Source organism: Cyphellophora attinorum (genome assembly GCF_001299255.1).
Source record: "Cyphellophora attinorum strain CBS 131958 chromosome Unknown Contig12, whole genome shotgun sequence".
Taxonomy (NCBI): Eukaryota; Fungi; Ascomycota; class Eurotiomycetes; order Chaetothyriales; family Cyphellophoraceae; genus Cyphellophora; species Cyphellophora attinorum.
The window spans coordinates 438,855-460,907 of NW_017253240.1; the positions used below are offsets into that span (position 1 = coordinate 438,855).

At 54.1% G+C, this 22,053-nt stretch overlaps 9 protein-coding genes across 9 annotated transcripts; 4 read left to right on the forward strand and 5 right to left on the reverse strand.

Moving 5' to 3' along the window:
- Nucleotides 1-150: 150 nt before the first annotated feature.
- Nucleotides 151-2,496, reverse strand: AB675_7624 (uncharacterized protein; the record flags this gene model as incomplete). Its single annotated transcript, XM_018148007.1, has 1 exon — nt 151-2,496. One exon carries the CDS (start codon nt 2,494-2,496, stop codon nt 151-153), a length of 2,346 nt encoding a protein of 781 aa, XP_018000495.1.
- A 1,355-nt stretch (nt 2,497-3,851) lies between these two features.
- On the forward strand, nt 3,852-5,498 carry AB675_7625 (uncharacterized protein; the record flags this gene model as incomplete). The annotated part of the gene is made up of 1 exon (XM_018148008.1): nt 3,852-5,498. The coding sequence occupies one exon, from the start codon at nt 3,852-3,854 to the stop codon at nt 5,496-5,498; it is 1,647 nt and encodes a 548-aa protein (XP_018000355.1).
- Nucleotides 5,499-5,542: 44 nt separating this feature from the next.
- AB675_7626 (putative transporter) lies at nt 5,543-7,428 on the reverse strand (the record flags this gene model as incomplete). The annotated part of the gene is made up of 6 exons (XM_018148009.1): nt 5,543-5,988; nt 6,100-6,244; nt 6,298-6,570; nt 6,621-6,726; nt 6,778-7,133; nt 7,186-7,428. The coding sequence occupies 6 exons, from the start codon at nt 7,426-7,428 to the stop codon at nt 5,543-5,545; spliced, it is 1,569 nt and encodes a 522-aa protein (XP_018000542.1).
- Nucleotides 7,429-8,063: 635 nt separating this feature from the next.
- Nucleotides 8,064-10,718, forward strand: AB675_7627 (Alpha-glucosidase 2; the record flags this gene model as incomplete). The annotated part of the gene is made up of 1 exon (XM_018148010.1): nt 8,064-10,718. One exon carries the CDS (start codon nt 8,064-8,066, stop codon nt 10,716-10,718), a length of 2,655 nt encoding a protein of 884 aa, XP_018000210.1.
- A 117-nt stretch (nt 10,719-10,835) lies between these two features.
- Nucleotides 10,836-11,678, reverse strand: AB675_7628 (putative methyltransferase; the record flags this gene model as incomplete). The annotated part of the gene is made up of 1 exon (XM_018148011.1): nt 10,836-11,678. The coding sequence occupies one exon, from the start codon at nt 11,676-11,678 to the stop codon at nt 10,836-10,838; it is 843 nt and encodes a 280-aa protein (XP_018000258.1).
- Nucleotides 11,679-12,213: 535 nt separating this feature from the next.
- Nucleotides 12,214-13,929, reverse strand: AB675_7629 (uncharacterized protein; the record flags this gene model as incomplete). The annotated part of the gene is made up of 1 exon (XM_018148012.1): nt 12,214-13,929. The coding sequence occupies one exon, from the start codon at nt 13,927-13,929 to the stop codon at nt 12,214-12,216; it is 1,716 nt and encodes a 571-aa protein (XP_018000315.1).
- An 873-nt stretch (nt 13,930-14,802) lies between these two features.
- On the forward strand, nt 14,803-16,713 carry AB675_7630 (Inorganic phosphate transporter 1-6; the record flags this gene model as incomplete). The annotated part of the gene is made up of 1 exon (XM_018148014.1): nt 14,803-16,713. One exon carries the CDS (start codon nt 14,803-14,805, stop codon nt 16,711-16,713), a length of 1,911 nt encoding a protein of 636 aa, XP_018000534.1.
- A 189-nt stretch (nt 16,714-16,902) lies between these two features.
- On the reverse strand, nt 16,903-18,534 carry AB675_7631 (uncharacterized protein; the record flags this gene model as incomplete). Its single annotated transcript, XM_018148015.1, has 1 exon — nt 16,903-18,534. One exon carries the CDS (start codon nt 18,532-18,534, stop codon nt 16,903-16,905), a length of 1,632 nt encoding a protein of 543 aa, XP_018000485.1.
- Nucleotides 18,535-19,159: 625 nt separating this feature from the next.
- Nucleotides 19,160-22,053, forward strand: AB675_7632 (Regulator of V-ATPase in vacuolar membrane protein 1; the record flags this gene model as incomplete). The annotated part of the gene is made up of 2 exons (XM_018148016.1): nt 19,160-20,640; nt 20,739-22,053. 2 exons carry the CDS (start codon nt 19,160-19,162, stop codon nt 22,051-22,053), a joined length of 2,796 nt encoding a protein of 931 aa, XP_018000445.1.

The following is a 22,053-nucleotide window of genomic DNA, read 5'->3' on the forward strand; positions in this document are numbered from 1 at the left end:
CGCTTCACGCGACATGTCTGATGATCGCTCTCAACCTCCGAAATGCTGTTCCCTGCGCCTTAGTGCCGTGTGGGTCCAGTTCTCACAATCGACGCAAGACAACCCGAATTGAGGTAGCGGCTTTGCAACGCCCTGACTGCTCGTCCTGCCCTATTTCACCTTCACCCTTCTTGGCGAGCATGCCCCCAAGGATCTCGCAACATCGGCACTGAACTCCCCGAAGCTTGTGTAAAGCCCGGAGCAGCTCTGCGTAGCGGTGCGGTTTTGCCTCAAGCCGTTGGTGGGATCTTGATCAGTCACCACCGCTTCCACAGGGCCGATCTCCTCGTCGTTGTCTGATGAGAGCGCTGTTCCCAGCACAATCTGCCACCGCTCTTCATTCAGTTCGTGCCAGCGCATCGTGAAAGGAGGCTTTCCTTCCTTCAGGGAGACTTCGACCTCGATGTTAGACATGTTTAAAAGCACGGGTGGATCGTTGCGGGCGTCGGATAGGGGTGGAGGACCCAGGATGTTAGGGCTCGGTGGCAGTTCCGACGTAGTCTCGCCTGCCATAGCGACGGGCATCGGCTTTGCTGTCTGGACCATCGCATTGGCGAAGGAGGTTTGCGCGCTTTGGGCCGGTGTCTTGTTATCCCGAGCCACCGATCCATGTTCTCTTGTAACGCTGCCAGGAATGGCTGATGGCCTCCCAGATGTCGCGGTTTGCAACGCAAGCTGGAAGAGCGTTTCCAAGTGCTCGCTGCCCTTGGTGGACACACTTAGTGTCTGATCTATGGCCTGTAGTGTCGACACCATGTGAAAGACTGCTTCGCGACTATGCAACTCAAACATGAGATCTATATCGCGACCGCCACGGAACTTGATTTCCACTATTGGTACAGAACCTGAGCTGTGCTTAACAACAATAATGTTGTCAATCCTCGACGGGCCCTTCACAAGATCGAAGTCGACTTCATTGTGGGTAGTACTGACCCAGATAGTTTTGTCTGCTCCATCGATCACAAGATCATGGCAATCAGGCTTAAGCAACACGCCGTGAGTTGCGAGGCGCGCCAGGCGATATCGCTGTACCTGGATCGATTTGCGCGCAGTGTCAGGCACGGTTGGTGCAGTCACCTCTTCTTCGTGGAAATCAATATCGGAGTCAACCGAAATGTCATCTTCGTGGACGTCTGAAACTTCATCAAGCCCCGAATCGCCTTCACCTGCGGTCTGTTGGAGCTGGAACGAATGACCATCCCCAAGTTCCTTTGGGTGACTGTGAAACTCACGATTGTTGACCAAGGCTACCATGGACATTTGATGCTGCTGGGTAGCCGACACTTGATTGGCAATGTCTTCTCTCTCGGACTCTGGGACATCGACGACGACGGTGTCACTATGCAAGACAGTATCTTCGCTGTCGATTGTCGCTGTAGGTCCTTGCCTCGTCTCTCCCTGCACTTGCCGTGGAACCGATGGAGCGAGCTGAGGCGAGGCTACCGGCGATGATGACCAATCCTCGCGCGTGAACGATGTCCGTCGTTGTGAGTTGTGCTTTCTCTTGACCCGATTGACAAGCTCCCAGATATCAGATTCGCTTTCGACGCCTGCGTCGTCGTTGTCATTAATGAGCATTGCAGTGGCCTCTGGCTCATCCTGAGGATCTCCGGCAGGCTCGAAGTCTTGTGCAGAGGATCCAGTGCGATTATGATTGTAGACCGCACTCGGTGCAGGCTGGCTGACCGTGCACGCAAGACCACCCATGACACAGTGTTGGCAAGGATGCTCGTCTTCGCACTCCAGCTCTGACTCAACACAAGCTACGCATGCCCGGCTTGCTCCGTGGCCGCTGGTCTTGAGGCGCTTTGCAGGACGCTCATCTTGTCTCGAAGACTGGCCAGTACCGTCGACGGAGCCTCGATCGCGGCTATTGGGATCCCGGTGTTGCGAAGTTTCCACTACGTCCGACTGATGCTCGTTAATTGCAATGATACCGGCTACACCTTTGGAAATGCTTGCAGCCTGGGCTTTTGGGGTAGCAATGACCGTCTCTCTAGCTGCTTCGGGCTCACAGATCCTTTCGATATCGAAATTGTCTGACATGTAGTCGCCATTCCAGAGGGGCCTGAATAAGCTTTTCGTCTTGTTTTGGGTAGGCGACTTTGCGAGTATGACAGGATGTGGTAAACCAGGGGAACCTGACCAAACTGCGGCTAGGAGCCCTCCAGAATGAGCTTTCTCTCCGACAATGAACTTGCCTTGATTAGGGTAGAAGTGTGTGTCGAGCTGTTCACCGGATCCCTTCGTGCCCATGTAGTATCTGTAGACTCGAGGCTCGTCGCCAACCTTTCGCGCTACAGCAGTGTTTTTGAGGAGCAGTACATTTATACCGGGATTTTTGTTCTTGACATCCTGATGTTGTTCTTGAAGACGAGACGGAATCGATGTCGGCCATGAGTAGGAGCCAGAATGGCCAGATACAGCCGGCACCGGCGTCATCTCAATGTCGTCCATCTAGACAAACTTAGTTCATCCTGAGTAGGGCACACATGCTTCGTAACTTGCTAGTCGCATGCACACTGGACTACTTGACGGCTGTGCGGGAACAATTCCTGTCCCTGCCAGTTACGTGATAGAGAGGTGTTCCGACGACGATATGTTCCTATCCTTAGTAAGTGGGCGATAGGTGGGCACGACGCCGATAGGACTTGGGTAAGGAAATGAAAGTCGTGCAAGGCAGAGACGCAAACTAAGTAGTCCTCGAGACAAGTCGATAGTGCTGATCAACGGGTTGCGAGTGAAGATCAATCCAGGCAGTGGTGAAGCCACCAATTCACAAAAGTCCGCTATCATCCTGAAGCCGTCTACTCACCCCTCCTCTCGAAAGCAACTTACAGACTCGCTTGAGCAGAAGTCAAGGCCATAATGATGTCGACTCGTCTCAGATGCTTGCCATCCCTCGATCGCGATGCACGCAGTCCTGGCGGCGCATGAAGCTGGCTAGCCCCTATACTTGGCCGAAAGAACTCGGTTGGTCCGCGAACAAAAGGCGGTCCTGATGAGCTATGTTGACCAGAGTATCGTCCGATCCACAGCGTCGACACGCCACGCATGGTTGCCGACACTGGCGCCGAGAGCTGTATTGGCAGGAAGGACTTGACTTGGATTTATACCATACAAGTCCTGAAAGACCTCGGTCCATGGTTAACGGAGCTGACAGCTTAATTCAGTTCAGAGCTCGTCGAGCTCGTCCGCCCAGTACTGTCGACTTGCTCAATGGCTACACGGGCGTGGAAGGTGTTATCACCGGCAATCGAATTGACATTCGCCTGGTTCGAGGTGCGGAAGGTCACAGGTCGGTCGAAACGCTGGTGTTCGATGACTTCACATAGAAAAAAAGCGTAGTTGACTTATCCGGAATTAAGAACTGCTTGTTTCCGATGAGCCTCGACTTCGCTTCACGAGAAGAGAATTGCCTTTACCTAGCAAGTCGCGAGGACTTTCAAGAATCTCATGACGGCGTTCGTAGTCATGGGCAATTGTCTCCGAGCATGCCTCGAGCTAGCCTTCAAGGCTTCGTCCGGACCAGCGAGCCGATGCCGACGACCTCTAATACTGTTATCAAACGCATCGCAAAAGCATGTAGCCCTTGTCGACGATCGAAGCTGAAGTGTGATGGCAACGATCCATGTTCTCGCTGTCGTAGGACTAGAAAGGATTGCTGCTATCCCGAATCATCAAAGCTGTCCTACGAAGAGAAATTGACTCAGCTTCAGCAAGACATCCGCGAATTAAAGGAATCACTGCCACAGGACGTTATATCCGGATCGACAGGCGTTGATTATGGCGCTGTTACAAGGGATATTCACATGGACACAGACGAGGCGCACAGATCTGAACGCACTCCCCCTCTTCCTCCATCAGTGCACAGTGCTACGGTCACTCCACCTGGAACGGCTCTCCTACCGTCTGTCTCTCCAGGCCACGACCGGTCGAATGCCTCGCCCGTCTCATTACTTGGCACTTACTGCATGAGGAACCGTCCCAGTGATCATGCTATCGCTGTCGATGGCCGTGCCTCGATGGACTTCGTGAGCAGGGGTCTTATGAACACCAGCTCCGCCGAGGTAGCCTTCAATGCCTTCTTTGCTGGCTGTGACCGCTTTGTGCCGATATTCGATCCTTCTTACGACACATTCGATTCCATTAGGCAACGAAGCAGCCTCTTGTTCGATGCTCTCTGCACTGCTGGCATCACCGTGGCTGATAACGAGACACAGCTACCGCAGATGCTAAACTTCGAACTGAAGAAGCATGTGAACCAGGTCATTGTTCAAAGCCAGCCTAAAGTTCTGGAAACCGTGCAAGCCTTATTGGTGATTGCCTGCTATTCACCCGAAAGGTCGCTTCTTCTATCGCTCGCAACACGATTTGCAATCGACATCAAGCTCAACCTGGCATTTGATGAGCTCATGTCATCCGCTCTGGAGGAAGACGATTCAGCGGTGGACCTACCATATCTGACACGCTGCTCGCGCACCTGGTTCGAGATTATGGTTCTTGACAACATGCTGCAGGTTGATGCTGGCAACCTCCCGGCGCTTAGACCCGAGGGCCACATGCGGCGATGTCGGGCATTTCTACAGCAAAAACATACCACCCCACTGGACCTCCGCCTCTTGTCTCAAGTGGAATTGAATAGCCTGCGGACAGAGATTCACGCCGGGTTTGCTAAGGAGGACTCTGGGGCAGACTCAGACATCCTCAAAGCAACTAATCATGCAACGATCGACATCAACCTGTGGTATAGCGAATGGAAGGCAATGATGGAGAGCTCCCCCGTGGCGAACCTGGAGCTCCCATTATTACTCATCAACCTTCGAGTCCAAAAGCACTGGTGCAAAGCAATGGCTTATTTTCGCGCACTAAAGTGCCTTGGTACCGAGAATGTCGATGCATTAAGCGCGATCGGCCTCAAAATTCTGAGCATGGCGAAGGTCGAGCTTCGAGCTCATCTATCGGCCACCCTCGAGGAACCTAACCTATATTTGCCAAACCTGCGCTTTGCTATGGACTTTGTCTGGGCCAAATGTGCCTTCTGCTTCCTTCTGGTGCTCAAACTTACGCGCCTACTCCCGGAGAGCCAGACAGAAAGCTACCGCCTTCTCGAGGAGGGCAACCAGTTGTACCGTCAGATGCTTAATGCACGAACATGTGCTGGGACCACCACTAGCCGGATCTACGTACAGGTGCTGGGAATGAGCATCGAGAAGTATAGCAGAGCCCTGCAGCAACATTACGATCCCCAGGTAACCACGAATAGCTCGCCACCAGCCTTTTTCTGGGAGACGTCAGATGCCAATCTCGAACTTCAGAGTTTTGTGCCCGAGCAATTCGTGTTTGAGTGGAATTTCCCTGGTCTGACGCTCTTCTCGAGTCCTGCCAGCTGGCAAAACTTCTTCGATGACTATCTCCTGGGCGCTAATCATTCTACCGACCAGGCCTTGCAGAGTTGAACGGCTCTGATCACATGGCCTTGGTCACGATTTCGCCGTTGTGCCTAGTACGTATACACAAAGTCCTCGTTTTCGAAGTCCGTCCGGTCGTCCAATGACTTATCCCTCTCGATCTCCTGTACGCTTTCATGCTTCTCGGCATCCGGAAGCTCGGATTTGATCTTGGCCATCGATGTGTCAACTATGTCAGCATTCTTTCCCATTGCGTTCCGTTTGGAGGCTTGCTTGCGATTCCGCCAGAGCAGGTAAAACCACTGTGCAGCATATAGCACGATAAGAACAAGGAACAGCACCAGATTTGAGATCAGACCCCGGCGGTACAGTGGCTTCTCTGCTGGTGTGTATAGATTCGGTCCAAGGATATTACCCGCCGACTGAGCGATGATCAACGCGGCTGTTGTTGTCTTCTTCTTGGTTTCGCCTGCCGTATTGCCGGCTTGCCAACTGTATATCAACGGCGTGATTGCTGGATATACGGAGATGATATAGTCTGCGGAGCTTTCGTTAGCCATGGTCCAGACAAGATGTCGGAAGTGGCAGCCAGCTAGCGAACCGGAACATTGGATTGTTCACAAGGGTCTGAGTGTTTAGAGAGACTCACATGCGGCAAGTAACGGGCCCTTGTGGCCAGCACCGCGTGGCAAAAAGAGCAACATCAAACAGCCAACACTCGGGATGACCGACAAGAACACCAATACAGGTGCCTTGCGCCGAATCTTTGTGGCAACATAAGCGCTGAGCAGTGTCTGTAAACCTGTGTCAGCCTAGCGGAATCGAAGGACAGGGTGTGGCGACTTACCGCTACGAGCTGCACAGCCCCAAAAGGTATGTTGAACAGTATCGTCTCGAAACGATTGTACCCGAAGGACTGGACGATGAGTGGCCCAAACGTCGACACACCGCCGGATGGCACTGAAATGCTGAACAGCATCGCGCACCACAACCAAGTCTTGAGATCAACAGCGGCCTCCCTGACGTGCTCCCACTTCCAAGTATAGTTCTCGATACCCATCTGGTTCGCCCGCAGCCGCTCAATCGCTATCAGCTTCTCTTCCTCATTGAGTATATTGGTCTTCGTCGGGGAGTCTGGCATGAAGAACAGCACCACGAAGCATACGCCACGGTGATCAGTCCGAAGAATAGGAAGATGATCTGATACTCCTTCAACGAGCTGTCAATATGTCCCAGACCGTAGGTGATCAGACTGCCGAGCATATTCGTCACGCCGCTGGGAAATTTGTCAGAGTATTCCCTGGAGCAAAATTGAAGCTGTACATACTTCATGGCATACCACGATGCTAGAATCACAGGTTGCTCACGTCGCCGCCACCACATCTGTGTGACCGCGATGAAAGCAGGTGCGACACCAGCTTCGAACAAGCCCAGGAACAACCTTGCAGTCAGGAGCCCTCCGAAGTTATGTGCTGCGGCCATACATGTTAGGGTCGCTCCCCACGCAAAGACTGTCCCAGCCAGAAATTTCCCTAGTGGGAACTTGACCAGGCTGTAGGCCACTACTGGCTGAGCAACTAGCTGGGCAGCATAGACAACAGAACCGAGCCAGCTGTACTGCAAGCCGACGAGGTGGGTGTCTTCGATGAGTCCGAAGACTGAGGCATAGGCGAGCGTTGCTTTCTGTGAATCAGGTTAGCATAGCCTCGAGCTCTGCCACGGATGGAGCGCTCACGTCCAGTGCTTGGAGGAAGTAGATGAAGAGGATGACTGGTAAGATGCGGATGTTGATCTTGCGGAAGATGCGCTTGTTGTTCTCAGGAGTGAGCTCGACGCGGTGCCCGACTCGCTGCACAAGCGCCTTTGCGCGGTCTTTGTCGGCATCGCTCAAGCTGGTCTGATCAAGACTGCGATCTACAGCGTTGTTCATGCTGCCAGGGTCCTCCTGAACAGGCGACTTCCTGATCTCGTCGTCCATAGCCAACTGCTTGGGTCGCAGGAGAGTGCCGCAATATTTTCGCGAAGTCTCGAGGCAGGTTCATAGGGTACAGCATGCTTTATAGCGGAGGCGCGTGAGGTCTAAATTCCCCGCCTGGGGTAGATCCCCGGGCTGGCTTCGCTTGGACACTATTCCGAAGGCTTCGGCATGTTCGGACCGTATCAGCGAGCGTTGTGATTCGTTGGCTACGGGATCTCTGGGCGCCCCTTTATTGTCGATCGGTTTGAGAGTTCCATCTTGGTATCGGCAACTGAAGTCCTGGAACCGGCAGGGCGAGCTCTGATAATGCGTCGGTGGTTGTAAAAGACCAGCTGCGGGCTATGATACGTCTTGCCAACACTTCCAACAAAGCACGATCCTGGGCGCCAAGCGAAAGATCGTTTGCGCATCAAATCGCCCGACTTGACATTCGGTCCGAACCTCCGATAAAAGAGCCACTGCTGGGACCAGATCGGTAGCTTTGACGCTTTTCGGGTTCATACAGTCCGGAAAGCATTGACCACAATCGATCTGCCGCAGACGAGACTCCGAGACTGCTTGAGCGTACTAGTGCAGCAGTGGGAGTCGGACCAGACATTCTACTCAGGCTGGAAGACGATAGCCAGACCAACGAAATGCCACAGCGCGAGCAAGTCCCTACGAAATGGACCACTACCAGTAAGCACGAAGCTCACGTCTCGCTGGAAGCAGGGTACACACATGGCTGGGCTCACTTCACATTCGAGGCCGTACGAGAAGGGATTTTCAGGACACAATTCTGGTCGTCTAAGCACCCACTACCACCATACCCCAATGTCGAACATCTCTCGTCGTCAGTTGAGCCAGAGTTCGATGCGGTTGACAACTGTACCAAGATCACCGTCAAAGATGTCGAAGCCACAATTAACTTCGCGGGCGCACCCGTGGTCTCACTGCGATTCAAGGACCAAGCCAATTCTATACACGCCGACGTTCCGGACAGGTCCTATGTAATTGACGGCGAGGGATGTGCGCATTACATGGTACATGATCGGAAGGCGCTGCACGTGGGTCTGGGAGAGAAGGCGGCACCCATGGATCTAACAGCTCGACCTTTCATCCTGTCTGCAACCGACTGTTTCGGCTATGATGCGCATAGAACGGATCCCATGTACAAGCATATCCCACTGCTGATCAAAGCTACGCCACAAGGGGTGGTCGGCGTGTTCTCGACATCTCATGCACGAGGCTTTTGGTCTGTCGGCTCCGAGATCGACGGTCTGTGGGGCCACTTCAAGGTGTACCGTCAGGACTACGGTGGCTTGGCAGAGTACTTGCTGATCGGTCGGACACTTCGAGACGTGATGCGACTCTACGGTCAAGTCGTTGGCTTCCCGCTGCTCTCGCCACGATGGGCTTTCGGCTACATCTCGGGAGGTTACAAGTACTGCGCTAAAGATGACCCGCCATCACACGTTGTGCTCGATGAGTTTGCACGGAAGCTTGTGGAACACGACATACCATGTTCAGCGCATCAGATGTCGTCAGGCTACTCGATAGCTGACACCGAGCCAAAAGTGCGTAACGTGTTCACGTGGAACAAGCATCGCTTTCCTGATCCTGAAGGGTTCTTGTCGCGTTTTCACAAGCAAGGTATTCGACTGCTCACGAACATCAAGCCATTCATCTTGTCATCACATCCCGACTTCGAGTACCTGAAGTCCAAGAATGCTCTTTTCAGCGACCCATCGACAGGCAAGATGGGTACCATGAAATTATGGTCGGCGGGTGGAGGTGAATCAGGCCTCGGCGGTCACATTGACTTCACGAACAAAGCCGCCTTTGATTGGTGGGTGAAAGGCGTGGCTAATCTCAAGCGACAAGGGGTCGATAGTATGTGGAACGACAACAACGAGTACACACTGCCAGACGACGACTGGACCATGAGCCTGGACAACCTCGAGCATTTGCCCAGCCACGCCACCTCTGAGCCCAAGCCCAGCAATCACATCGGTCTCTACGGCCGCGCCCTCCACTGCGAGCTCATGGCCAAAGCCTCCGCCCTCGGTCTCCAATCGGTCGCTCCCAACGAACGTCCCTTCGTCCTCACCCGCAGCGGCACTCCCGGCACTTTCCGCTACGCAGCCTCGTCCTGGTCCGGCGACAACATGACCTCCTGGGCCGCGATGCGCGCTTCGGTCGCCATTTCCCTGAATGCCGGCCTTTCCGGCATGCACAACTTCGGTCACGACATCGGCGGCTTCGAAGGCCCGCAGCCCTCACCGGAATTGTTGCTGCGGTGGATCCAGCTTGGCATCCACCAGCCGCGATTTGCAATCAACTGCTTCAAGACCAGCCCGCAGGACAATCAGGCAGGCGAGGTCATCGAGCCATGGATGTATCCAGACATCCTGCCTCAGGTGCGGGCGGCGATCCAGCGGCGGTATGAGCTTATACCGTACCTCTATTCGCTCAGCCTGGAGGGCCACCTGACTGGTGCACCATCTGTCCGGTGGGTCGGCTGGGATCACGAGGGTGACCCGGAGGTGTGGGCTAGCCAGATCCTCAAGAATGGCGAGGAGCAGTTCTGGCTGGGAGACACCTTGCTGGTCGGTTGTGCAACTGCACCAGGTCAGCAAGAAGCACGGATGTACCTGCCACGCCGTACTGATAGCCCATTTGATTATGGGTATATCAACACTAAATCTCCACCTGGCCCACAGCAGTACTTTGCGTCAGGTCAGTGGGTGACGATCCCAGTGGGACCGTGGCGCACAACCTCCATACCCGTGCTCGCCCGTGTCGGAGGCGCGGTAATCACGGGCATTAATGTCCCGACTAGAACCCCGGGCGAGCCGCGCACTGCAATGGCGTACTGCGAGGACCTGGCCGAGGACGATGAGAGGGCCGTGGAAATATTTCCACCGAAGTCTTCCAGTCATGGGCGAGTGTTCAAGAACGTCTTCTACGACGATGACGGCTATGGGCATGGGGAAGCGCATAAGATCGGTAGATTTGAGCTGTGCTATGGCGCTGGACATGAAAGTGTGACAGTTGGCCTGCATATACTGGAGAACAGGGAAGTCATCGAGCGACTCCCGTGGTGGCGTAAGGGCACGCTTCGTGTGATCATGCCGCAGGGCGATGATAGGGTTTTGGTCGCCGAGGACGGCAGTCCGCTGGCAGACGAAGGCGCTGGCACGGATGGAAGACGACGGTGGACGATGACTCTGTCCTCCAACACGCGATCACAGAGCCAGCCGCACGACGTACCGCCGAAGTCGAATGGGACTTCGAACGGCGTACAATGACGATGACAGCGTCCTAGGACCACTTTCCTGCATGGCATGGTCTGTGTCAACTAAAGAATCGAAGTAACTTTGGACTCTGTATCCATTTCCTGTGCCGCACATCGAGCGCATTCAGCGTCACTCATTGATACAGATCACCTCCCCACTTGGCACCTGGAACCACCCATCCTCATGCGCGCCCCACTCCCGCCATGCCTTCGCAAGGTTTTCCAGGTCCTCCTTGCCATTTACAACTCCTTTCTCAAGCGCAGTCTTCCCCAACGCACTGCCATCCACGCTCACCCTCTCCGCCCAGGTGCCACTCCACCACTTCTTCTCTTCATCGGTAGAATAGCACCAGCTCGAGCTGCTGCATTTAATGTTCGTGAACCCAGCCTGCTTCGCCCAGACATGCGTCATCCTACCCGCATTGGGCTCACCGCCATTGCCGCGGGCCACAGTACGATACACTCTTCGCCACTCATCCAATCCATCGCTCTGAGGGTACCACACAAATCCATCATAGTCGCTCTCCCTCGCCGCCACGATTCCACCCTTCTTGCACACCCGCTTCATCTCCTTGAGTAGACCGACGGGATCGTTGACGTGCTGAAGGACTTGATGGCATGCGACTACATCGAAGGAGCCATCTTCGTAGGACAGATGATACGCGTCTCCCGCCACGAATTCAATATTTGAGATGCCTCGTTCTTTGGCGGTCTTGTTAGCTTGTGCGATGACGGACTCGGACGCATCGAGGCCGACGACACTGCCTTGCGCGACATGTTCGGAGGCCAGATCGCATGTTATTGTGCCTGGTCCGCAGCCGATGTCGAGGATTCGATCAGTAGCCTTAAGCCGTGGGAGAAGATAGCCGACCGAGTTGGCGGCGGTGCGCCAGCTATGCGATTTGATCACCGATGCATGGTGACCATGAGTGTATTGCGGGCCCGACTGGCCGGACTGAGGTTGAGACGTCATGCTGAGTGGTATGCTCTGTGCCGGAGTACCAAAGAAGAGCCCGATGAGGCCTGTTGTGTGATGGAGACCTGCGCGGATTCGGATGTCTCAATGACCTATCTTTGACCAGATACAACCTGACAGAAACGTTCGGACTGCTTCTTTTACAGTGAGTCTCAATTTACAACGCTGACACGCGTCTTAAGAGGCAACGCGACGAGCCCGATATCGGACGTTCTGATGTTACAATGTAAAGGCCAAGCAATACCTGTGGCTGCGATGACGGCCTGACTTTATTCAAGATGCCAGCGTTCGATGAGGCGAGCACGAGTCACCAGCTGCGGAGACGAGTCAAGCTGCCCGATGATTGCGAAAAGGAAAGGAGCCTTACGTCTGCTGTCAATTCCTGAGGCAGTGGTCGCCTCGCCAAGGCAACGAGAAAGGCAACTGATCAGCTCCATATTAGGACTGTGGCAGGATTAAGACCCCGTTTCGAAGGCATACGTCTGCAGTCTTTCATTCACTTTTCGAGGTTTCATCTAATGTACGATCCGCGTCAAAGCTTCGACTTCGTATCCCGAGGCTCGAGAATCGTCTCGATGACCTCCTTGAAGTGTTTCGCCTTTCCACGGTCGACGGCACAGCTATCCACTGAAATCATGAAGTACGTCTTCTCCCTATCACTTGCAGCACCGCATAGAAACTCCCCGTTCCTGGCCCTGACAGCTGAGCTCACGTCTCGAAAATCAGCCACAAAGTCCTGATCGGTAGACAGGTGCGTGACATCGTACTTCCCTGGGGCTATGATTTGAGTTCGATCACCCACAGAGCTGATACCACATGTCGCGGGACTCAGTGGCACCGCAACGGGGTATGCGCCTTGTAAGTTATATGTTCCTGGCTGTGCACTTCGCCAGTTTTGCAAACGCTCCAGAGTCGCCATGTACAGACTTGGCAGCAACTGACGTGGACTCCTCGACCCCAGACTCAATTCCTCCTCGGCTGTCCGTGGGCGCTTCTGATATTGCTTGAGTTGCCGATGGGCCTGTCTGCCAAGCAGGCGGAATCGTCCGTCGAATGACAGGTCTTTGGGCAGGAACGGTAGGATGACGCCATCACCAAAGCCAAGCATGAGGCTATCCTCTTTGCCTGCAGTAGGTTCTCCAGCAAGAAAAGGTCGAGGGTTGACTGGGAAGCTGCCGTGGAAAGGCAGACGGTCCTCGAGGGCGATGTTCGGATGCCTCTCTTCCTCCATTTGCATCATGACTAGTGCAACCAGAGTGAACAAACCGGATCCAATGCTGATCTTAGCTTGTCGGCAAAGCTTCACTAATTTCTCCGTAGACCTTCGGTCCAGGGTTGGGGCGATTGCATAGTTGTTCAGTGCAGGGGTGCGGTCATAGCTAAGGACCTCGTACTTTGTTGGAAATCTGTTGCTGGCCTGCAGTGGCTGCGAGCGATTCAATGGATTCTGAAATGCCGCGGGCATAGGACGCTTCACGTGTCGGAGAATGCGTGCGATCGCCCAGAACCAGCGCTGACGTGCGACGCTCCCTGGAACTGGATGGTAAAGTACTTCTTGTGCAGGTGGTAGACTTGACACAGGAGACATCGATGCTAAGGAAGCCGCTCGCTCGATCAATCGGGCATCGCTCAAGTTCAACAAATCCACGAAACTTGACATCCACCGATGGACTGTAAGACCATCACAGACTTGGTGTGCTACCACGAAGACGCAGTTGACCGTGAATGAAGTCTCTTTACTGGACGAGTATGGAAGGACGAATAGTTTCGAAAGAGCTAGTTCCGGATCGATTGCCCTAGAAGAGTTCATGAGATGCTGGTAGAAGTCGTGCGCATCCACTCCCTTCCGATGATCCTCCAAGTAGCAAACGTGTGGGTAGCCGTCGCGGACAATGTCTTTGCCCGAGCCCGGACGCCGATAGACGAATGCTCGTTCGTTGCCATGCTTCGTGGAAGCGACGGCCTTGGCAGACAGTAGTGGGTGTTGGTGCCGTAGTACCGACCAGGCTAGAGAAATATGCTCTCTGATAGCTTTCGCGTCCTTAATACTGCGGAGCTCGACTTTCAGATTGCAATTGAGGTCCGCACGCCCTTCATGCTGTGTTCCATCGTGGTCGAAGAGGGACTCGACGATGCCCAGTCGTCTCGTATAGAATACTTGCGATTCGGCTTCGTGCTCTTCCCATCTGTAGAGCGATTTGGATGCGTATCCTGACAGCCAGTCAGGACGGTAGTCTCCGTCTGCCATTTATCGAATGGGCTGTTTGACCACCAGGCCCATCATGCAGTAAGTAACCTGGAAACCTTAGTGGCGACATCGTGTACTAAGTGACAACAAGATGTGGAGAGAATTTTGTACGACATGACGCCCACGACAAGGCGCGGGATTTCGATCGTGCGCTTCTGGAGCATCGGGTCCGCCGTATCATCTGCTGCCTCAATCCCAATCTGAATTCCCATTGACTCCTTCCGTACGTGTCAGCAGTTCAGCCAGGCCGGGTTTGTCAATGACGGGCTCACTCATCACGACCTACAATGCGTATCTTGGCACAAGCCATCTCAGTCGCTGTAGCGGGATATGTGCGCGTCTCGACGAGCCAGGCAAGACCGAGGAAAGGTATTTCCTCATTACAGCTTGCTCAATAATTGTTGTATCTCACGCAGCGAGATGTCACGGAAAATACAACGAAGAGCATACCCTGCTCTCCTAGAAAGAACAACGTTTGGCTCTGGTGGGAGTCGTCGAGGTGTAACTTCAGACCATCCGACCTGTTCAAAGGAGATCGGCCCTCAAAACTTTGCCATGATGCTTGCCGCAAGGCTACTAGGTACATGACAGTTCTCAGAAGTTGGCATGGCGATAGTACTCTGTCGAAACATCTTCAAGGTCCGCGATCTGACGACTAACATACTCCGAGTTGCTCGATATCTTGCACAAACCTAAAAGCTTGATGAATGTACTAGGAGAGGTTTGTTTAAAGTTCAATGACACACTCATCCGGGTACACGGGTATAGTAGAGCAATGACGGAGCTGCTGACAGTCTATAGGCAGACCTCCGTGCTTCGGCTACAACTCATGGCAGCTCGCTGGACTGCCTGCCATCGATAATTACTTCCGTGATGGATAGCGACAGCGAGCGACAGCCTCTACTTTCCCAGACAAAACACCAAGATCAACCCAATAATGGAGGCAAGTCGCACTCGCACAAGAGTGAGCTGGACGAGCACAAGCAGCTGCTCAACAACGCGTTGTACCCAGCAGACGCATTTTCCGGCACTTCGTACTGGGCCGACCTACCAGCTTCTGAGCAATTGCTATGGGTTAAGAACAAAGCCAGGGAAGAGGCCAAACGCGAATATCGAGCTGTTCAGCAGCTTGCCAAAGCTGGAATTCTCAGGCCACTGAGGGAATACTGCCGTACCTATGCACTACCAGGTGCTGGATTCTTCGTGGAAGGCTACGTTCTGTTCTCAGTGGGCAACATCATGCCACTGTTCAAGGCAGTATGGCCACAGTGCTTCGACGACACCGTCGTCTGCAGTGAGCAGTCGATCAAGGCTATCAAATACATGGAGATAGTCGGCATCCTCTGTGGGCAACTCGTCGTAGGCTACCTGGGCGACGCCATCGGCAGACGTTGGGGCTTGATACAAGATGTCTGCATCATGCTGGTTGGGACCATTCTCCTCACCTCGATGTGGGGACTCTCCCTCCAAGGATGGACAATCATGTACGCGATCTCAATCTTCGTCTTCGGTCTAGGTGTAGGAGGTGAGTATCCAATGACCGGCACGAGCTCTATCGAAGGCATGAAAGGCTCCGAAGACCGACAACACCGGGGGCGGTCGGCATGCCTCGCTTTCCTCATGCAAGGCTGGGGTCAACTCGCCAATCAAGTGGTTCTCATCCTCCTGACAGTCGCAACCAGTTCGTCCCACTCCCTGCAGCCACCGTACTCGGAACAAGAGACGCAAATAACCTTCCGCGTCAGTTTTGCCATTGCGGCTCTATGTTTGTTGTATTTCCTACGTCTCCGCATAAAGAACACGAATGTTGATTCTGGCATACGTGCGAACCGCACGCAAAATAACTCTGCCGGATACGACTGGGTGAGCTTCAAATTCGTCCTATCGCGGTTCTGGGCACGCCTACTAGCATCAAGCCTCTGCTGGTTCTGCAGCGACTTTGCCTTCTATGGCATGCAGATCTTCCGCAACGACCTCCTACAACTCGTCACCGGCACGTCTGCGAGAGAGGCTGATACCATCTGGCTGTACAACCTGATCAATATTTTCTGCCAGCTAATCGGCTACTACATGGCAGCGCTCCTCATCGACTACAAACCATATGGTCGTCGGCGCATGCAGACGTGTGGCTTCTTCGCGCAGTTCGTGATCTACGCCACTATCTCATTTCTATATCCCGTCCTCAGTCAGCCTGGGCCAGGTGCCAAGGCATTTCAAGCGCTGTACTTCTTCGCCAATTTTTGGGTTCAATTTGGCCCAAACTCCACGACCTTCCTCCTCGCAGCAGAGATCTTCCCAATCGGCATCCGTTCGACTGCACATGGCTTCAGCGCTGCCGTCGGCAAAGTCGGTGCCCTAGTCGCGACCGTTTCCTTCGCGTACATTGGCGATCGCACGAAGTTTATTCTCGCTTCGGTCTCAACGCTTGTTGGGCTCTTCCTGACGCTTGTCTTTGTCCCGGACACCACCGGTCTGGACCTCGCTGAGATGCAGCGCGCTTGGGGCTTTGTGACTCAAGGCGACGTCGCTGACTACCATGGTGTGGCAGTGCATCAGCAGCACTTGTCGACGTGGGAGAGGTTGGTGCGGAAGAGAATGAAGAATTACGAGATCGATAGCGATCGTAAGCAAAGGTTGGACGAGCTGCGGGAGATGTATGCAAAGAGTATCGAGGATGTTAACAGTGCAAATCACGAGGGTGGCGAGATCGATGAAGGCTTGGTCAGATATTTCGAATTAGAGGCGAAATTGAGGAGGGAGGGGCTGGAAACGGTATCGGAATGAGGTCGATCCCGGATGATGAGATCCGAGAACGGGAACCGAGGACAGCGACTCCCGAGAGTTCAGAGGCGTGGCTCATTACAGGTTGGTCGTTGGATCCTCTGACGCTCTCTTCCTCTTTTTCTCGGTCTCGGTCTAGCTCTTCGCCTCCCATCAAAATCAAGGTGTAAGACAGGAAAGAATGCCCATCCTTCAATCGTATCCCTCACCGCCCAACAGAGGCGTTCTTCCAGTGCCCTGCCCCGTGTACGGCACCCAGGGACTCGTCGGCTGACTCCCCTGACTCACCACATTGCCCAGCACATATTTATCATACTCCAGCCCAGGACTCGCCATGTACGCCGTACTCGCTGATGAGTCCCTCCAGGATGACCTCTGCCTGACGGCGCCACCCACCATCGCATTGCGTGCATACACCGCTGTCTCAAATGCCGCTCGTTTGTCACTTGCATCCACCCGTGCAGAGTCGGTTGGAATCATAACACTGTGTCTCTTGTCCGTTGCGGAGATACTTTGGATCATCCACTCCAATCGCGTGAGAGGCGTGTGTCTGAACGCCTTATTCTGGAAGATGACCAGAGCCGCATAGTTGAGCAGACCCAGGAGAACAATCAGTGCGAAGAAAGCTGCGATGGCGAGGAAGATGATAGACACCTGAACGACAGTATCGGCTTGGTTGATGAAGCGAGTGACGGGTTGGCGGTACTGCACATCCTTGACGACTGTGTAGGTTTGGTAGAAGCGGATAAGTTCGTTGGGCTGGATGATTGTGATGGGCGATTTGGTGGCGGATTCTTGCGCGAGGCGGGCACCGTAGAAGGAGGTGAGGGCGTTTGAGAGTGTTTGTTGGTATTCAGGCGGGTAGTCCGGGAAGGCGGTATTGTTGACGTCTGGGACTTGTTTGAGGCGGCTGAGTTGGCAGGTGATTTTGCTGAGCGTGCTGTTGGAACGTGCAGTGACGCCGTACTGGCAGGTGTTGCTGGAGGGTTCGGATTTCTTGGTGACGTTACGCATGTGGATGGCCGCGATGGAGATGGACACGGAATTGTTAGTGCCGTCGGAATTGGCAAAAGCGGACTGAGCTTTGGCCGTGGAGAAGAGGTAGATGTCCCGCCACCTGTTGTTCCACTCGAAGCCGCTCCAGGATTCTGCGGAGACTTGGTAGTCATTGGGCGAGAGGAATTCAGCAAGAGCCGGGATCTCTGATACGATCGAATTGCCGCAGTACCCTGTGGTTGCAAGGGCTACAGAGGCGGGTCCAGAGCTCTGACAGGACATTGTCCAGCTGTTGTTCCACTGGGTCGAATCGAACTTCCAGTTCAAGTCATTGGCCGGAAGGAAGTCCAGTAACTGGTTGAGCGGGAACCCGGCTTGATCAAGACGATAGTAGGTTTCGTTCCACTCCACGTTGGCTGCACTCATTCCTCCGGAGAGTCGATCGGCGAGGTATCCAGATACTGCTTGTCTACTGACTTCGTACCCACTTCTGCTAGCATAGCGAGCGACATAGCCAGAGAGCAATGAACTCGCTGACAGAAAGATGACCACAATGCACTGAGCTAGAATCCCAAGGTGACGCTTCGACAACACTCTCGTTCTCAGGACGATGAAAGCATCCAAAACTTCGCCCAACGAGTTGAGGCATACAAAAGACGATAATTTGACGTCTTTGCCCTTTGCTGAGCGTCGAGTAGCGCTGATCCATCGAGTTCGTACAAATATAAAGATCGTCAGCGCTGCAAGTACTGTGACGACGAGAGTCAACCCAGCCTGAACTTCCGGCAGCGTCCTGTCAGCAGGCAACGAGATCCACGTAGCATTCATTGCGAGGCAGCGATCTGTGCAAATGAAATAATGATGCCCTGAGGCAGCCACTGACTTGAAGTAGTGGACTGTGCAGTCCGACCATTGTTCGGACGCCGCCCCGCAAGGCTTCGTATCTGGGGTGAATCTAGATTCCTTCAACTTTCAGCTGCACTTCTTCTGCTCAGCCAAGATTGGACGGTCGATGCGCCAAGGAAGCCTCCCATTCCATGATACGAATGCTGGACACGAGGCGAAATCGCAGGGCAGCATCACGAACAGCTATCGACGTGAGCATTTCTGTTCCCACCTGACTTATATGCCTTGTTCACTGGTGCTGTGGTCGGAACTCGGAGACGTGACTTGCGTTCGCCCGTCGTGGACCTTGGTCAAGTCGCACGCGTCCGAGTCTTCATCATTCCTAAAGTATGGGTCTTTGCAGTAGATTGACACCTAGCACGATACACAGTTCCTGACCAGCTCTGACTCAGTTGTCTGCGATAGAGGGTGCCTCATGTAGTGGCTAAGTACTAGGTACCAAAGGACCCCACCGAGGGCTTGGCATATGTCATGATTGGCTCAGCGACTTCACGCGTCGCAGGGCACATCCAGGACTACAATCTTCTGCACCATGTTGCCCGCCTAGATGAGGCCTATCCTCCCTGGACGTCCTCACTCTGGACGACAAGCCATCAGCACCGCGTACTGGAACGGCAATCGACTGATTGCCTATCTCTCGCACAGCGCTATCGTTGTAACGACAGGCCTGTATTCGATTCTCCAAACGATATATCTAGACTGCGAGCCTCTGCAGGCGGTGGCTATAGAAGAGTTTTCGGGACGCATTGCCGCTAGTAACTCGACGACAGTCTTTGTCTTCGAGCCTGTAGGTCAAGGCAAGCTGAAATGGGAGCCTCTCGGTCCCAGACAGGGAGTGCTGACCTCGTCCATCCGCGCGACCAACGGTGACACAAACGGAGATCGACCGAGAGTCAATGGTGTGCGCTCCGATCCTGCCCTCAGAAGGGCGTCCATTCCCACGATAGACACGGTCACTTCAATATCATGGGCGTCGGCAGAAGAGCTCCTCGTCGGAGGCTCACGATTACAGTTATGGTACATATCGTACGACTCACGAGTGGTGTGGGACCAAGAGCTGCCATATCCTGTCGCAGTCGCATACTGCTCTCAAGACGCCGGACTCATAGCATCATGCGGCCAGCACGACCGTTTGGTCAAAATCTGGCGGAGACTGTCATATGAGTCGGACAGCACACGATTTGATGTGTCGTATCTGTCGCACCCATCAGCAGTCACGAATCTGCACTGGCGAAAACCGTGGCATCAAGAGCAGAGCCTGGACAGTCTGCTCTATACCTTCTGCGCTGACGGCTACGTGCGAGCATGGGCTCATACCGATCCGCACTCAATATCAATCATGCAAAAGGTTGCTGCTATTGATACGGCCGCAACCATCCAGCCTAGGAGGCTAAGTGTAGGGTCCATTAGCCCTCGTCGATATGCATTCATCATCGACAGTCGTGATTTCTCGCATGCCACCGAGAGGGCTGTCGAAAACGCACCCAATACCAAGTCTGATCATGCTCTAGAGCACCTTATTGCGATCGCCAACAGAAGCCCTGAGATATGCATCGTGCTCGACGGCCTAGGTCACATGTCTGCTTGGGGGCTAGAGAACGCCGGCTGCAAGAACAAACTGGCAACAGAAGTGTTTAATGTGGCCCATGTTGACGATGTCGACCTATCGCTACTACAGAAAGCACATCTGGATACCGAGCACGTCCAATTCTGCGCGTTCGCAGGCGGAAGCGCACCTTCTTCGATCTCCTTACTTGTGCACTCCTTTGGTGGCTCCATATCACACTACGAAGCCCACATTGCCAGTCTCTTCGATACAGCCACCCGGAGAGATCGGCTTCAGCAGTCAACCGCGTGGGCCGGGCACGAAGCTCCTGTTGAGGACATTATCCACAATGAAGCTGGGGATCAGATGCTCACATGGACCGAAAGAGACGTGAAGATCTTCTCGGTCGATGACAGCGATGACAGCCACCTGCTCGAAGTCCAAGTATCACGATCATTTGACGACGACATCATTGATGTCCTGTTCGTCGAAGAACACGCCATTGTCCTGCTCGAAGACTCCCTGCAGCTCCTGCCTCGCGGGACTCCATATCGCTTCCGCCAGGACGCTCACCATGCAGCCTCATCCAACTAGACTCTGGCGACTCGCCTCAGAAAGGACACTTCGCTATCGATTTCACCGACAGCACCGTCCAAGTCTGGCTTCCGCAATCAGCGTCACGGGCCAAAGACTCGTCACAACCCTTCCTTCCTGCTCCAGTCGATGAACAAGGACACAACTATCTCCGCGCCCTGTACTCTACGAGAGCGGACCCGCAATCACCACTCTCTTGGCGCGCAACTCTTGCCGCTTCACACTCGACATCCCAAGACATCCTCACCACCTTAACTCTCACCCACACATCCTCACCCGGCACGCTCCTCCCGTGGCCAACGGCCCGGCACACCCGCCTACCCCTATGGCTCTCACCCAACGACCCTCCCGCCCTGATCAACATCTTCACCCTCCTAGCCCGCACAGCCTATACCTCACAACCGGCCCATCCACCGCGTTCACCCGTTCCGTGCAGCCTCTACTACCTCGCCCTTCGCCAGAAACCCCTCCTCCTCTCCCTCTGGCGCACCGCGCACGGCGTCAGCATGCGCGATGTGACCCTCAAGTTGCTCGCACGGGACTTCTCGGAGCCGCGGTGGAAAGAGGCGGCGCTGAAAAATGCATATGCGCTGTTGTCGAAGCGGAGGTTCGAGTACGCTGCTGCATGGTTCTTGTTGGCCGGACGGCTGAGGGACGCGGTGGTGGGTGTCTGTGTTTCAAAGATGGGGGATTGGGTGCTTGGGGTGAGTGTCGCGAGGGTTTGGATGGTCGCTGGTGAGGGCGAGATTGTTGGTGATGAGAACAGTAACAGCGGAATTAGTAATAAGGGGGCGAAGAGGGAAGGTGCGAAAGTCATACGTGAAGTCCTGAGCACTACGGTCAAGGACGAGATCACCAAGCTCCGCGACACAGCCGGGACAGACAATACAGCGGAGGCAGCAGCATTGGAGCAGTGGTCCGACGAGCTTCTCGCCTCACTTGGTCCAGCCGATCAAGAAAACGACAACCTTGATGCAAGATCAGATGCGAAGGAAGACGACAGCGCTACTCGCAAAGGTCGCCTACCCACTCGAACAGCAGAGCACCTCCTCTCAGCTCCAAGAAGAGACGAAAGCACAGCGACAAACAACAGTACGACGACAATCGAGCACAAATCGATCCTCGATGCGTTTGCGAAGGAGGAGCCAAGTGAGGCTGAGAAGAAGCTGGCCGATGATCGAGAAAAGGATGCGGAAGTCGATGAGAAGAAGAACGAGAAAGAGAAAGAGGAGAAGAAGCCAGCACCAACACAGTTCCAGGAACCAAGCGCGGATAGTCTGCTTGATAGCTTCGGTTTCTGA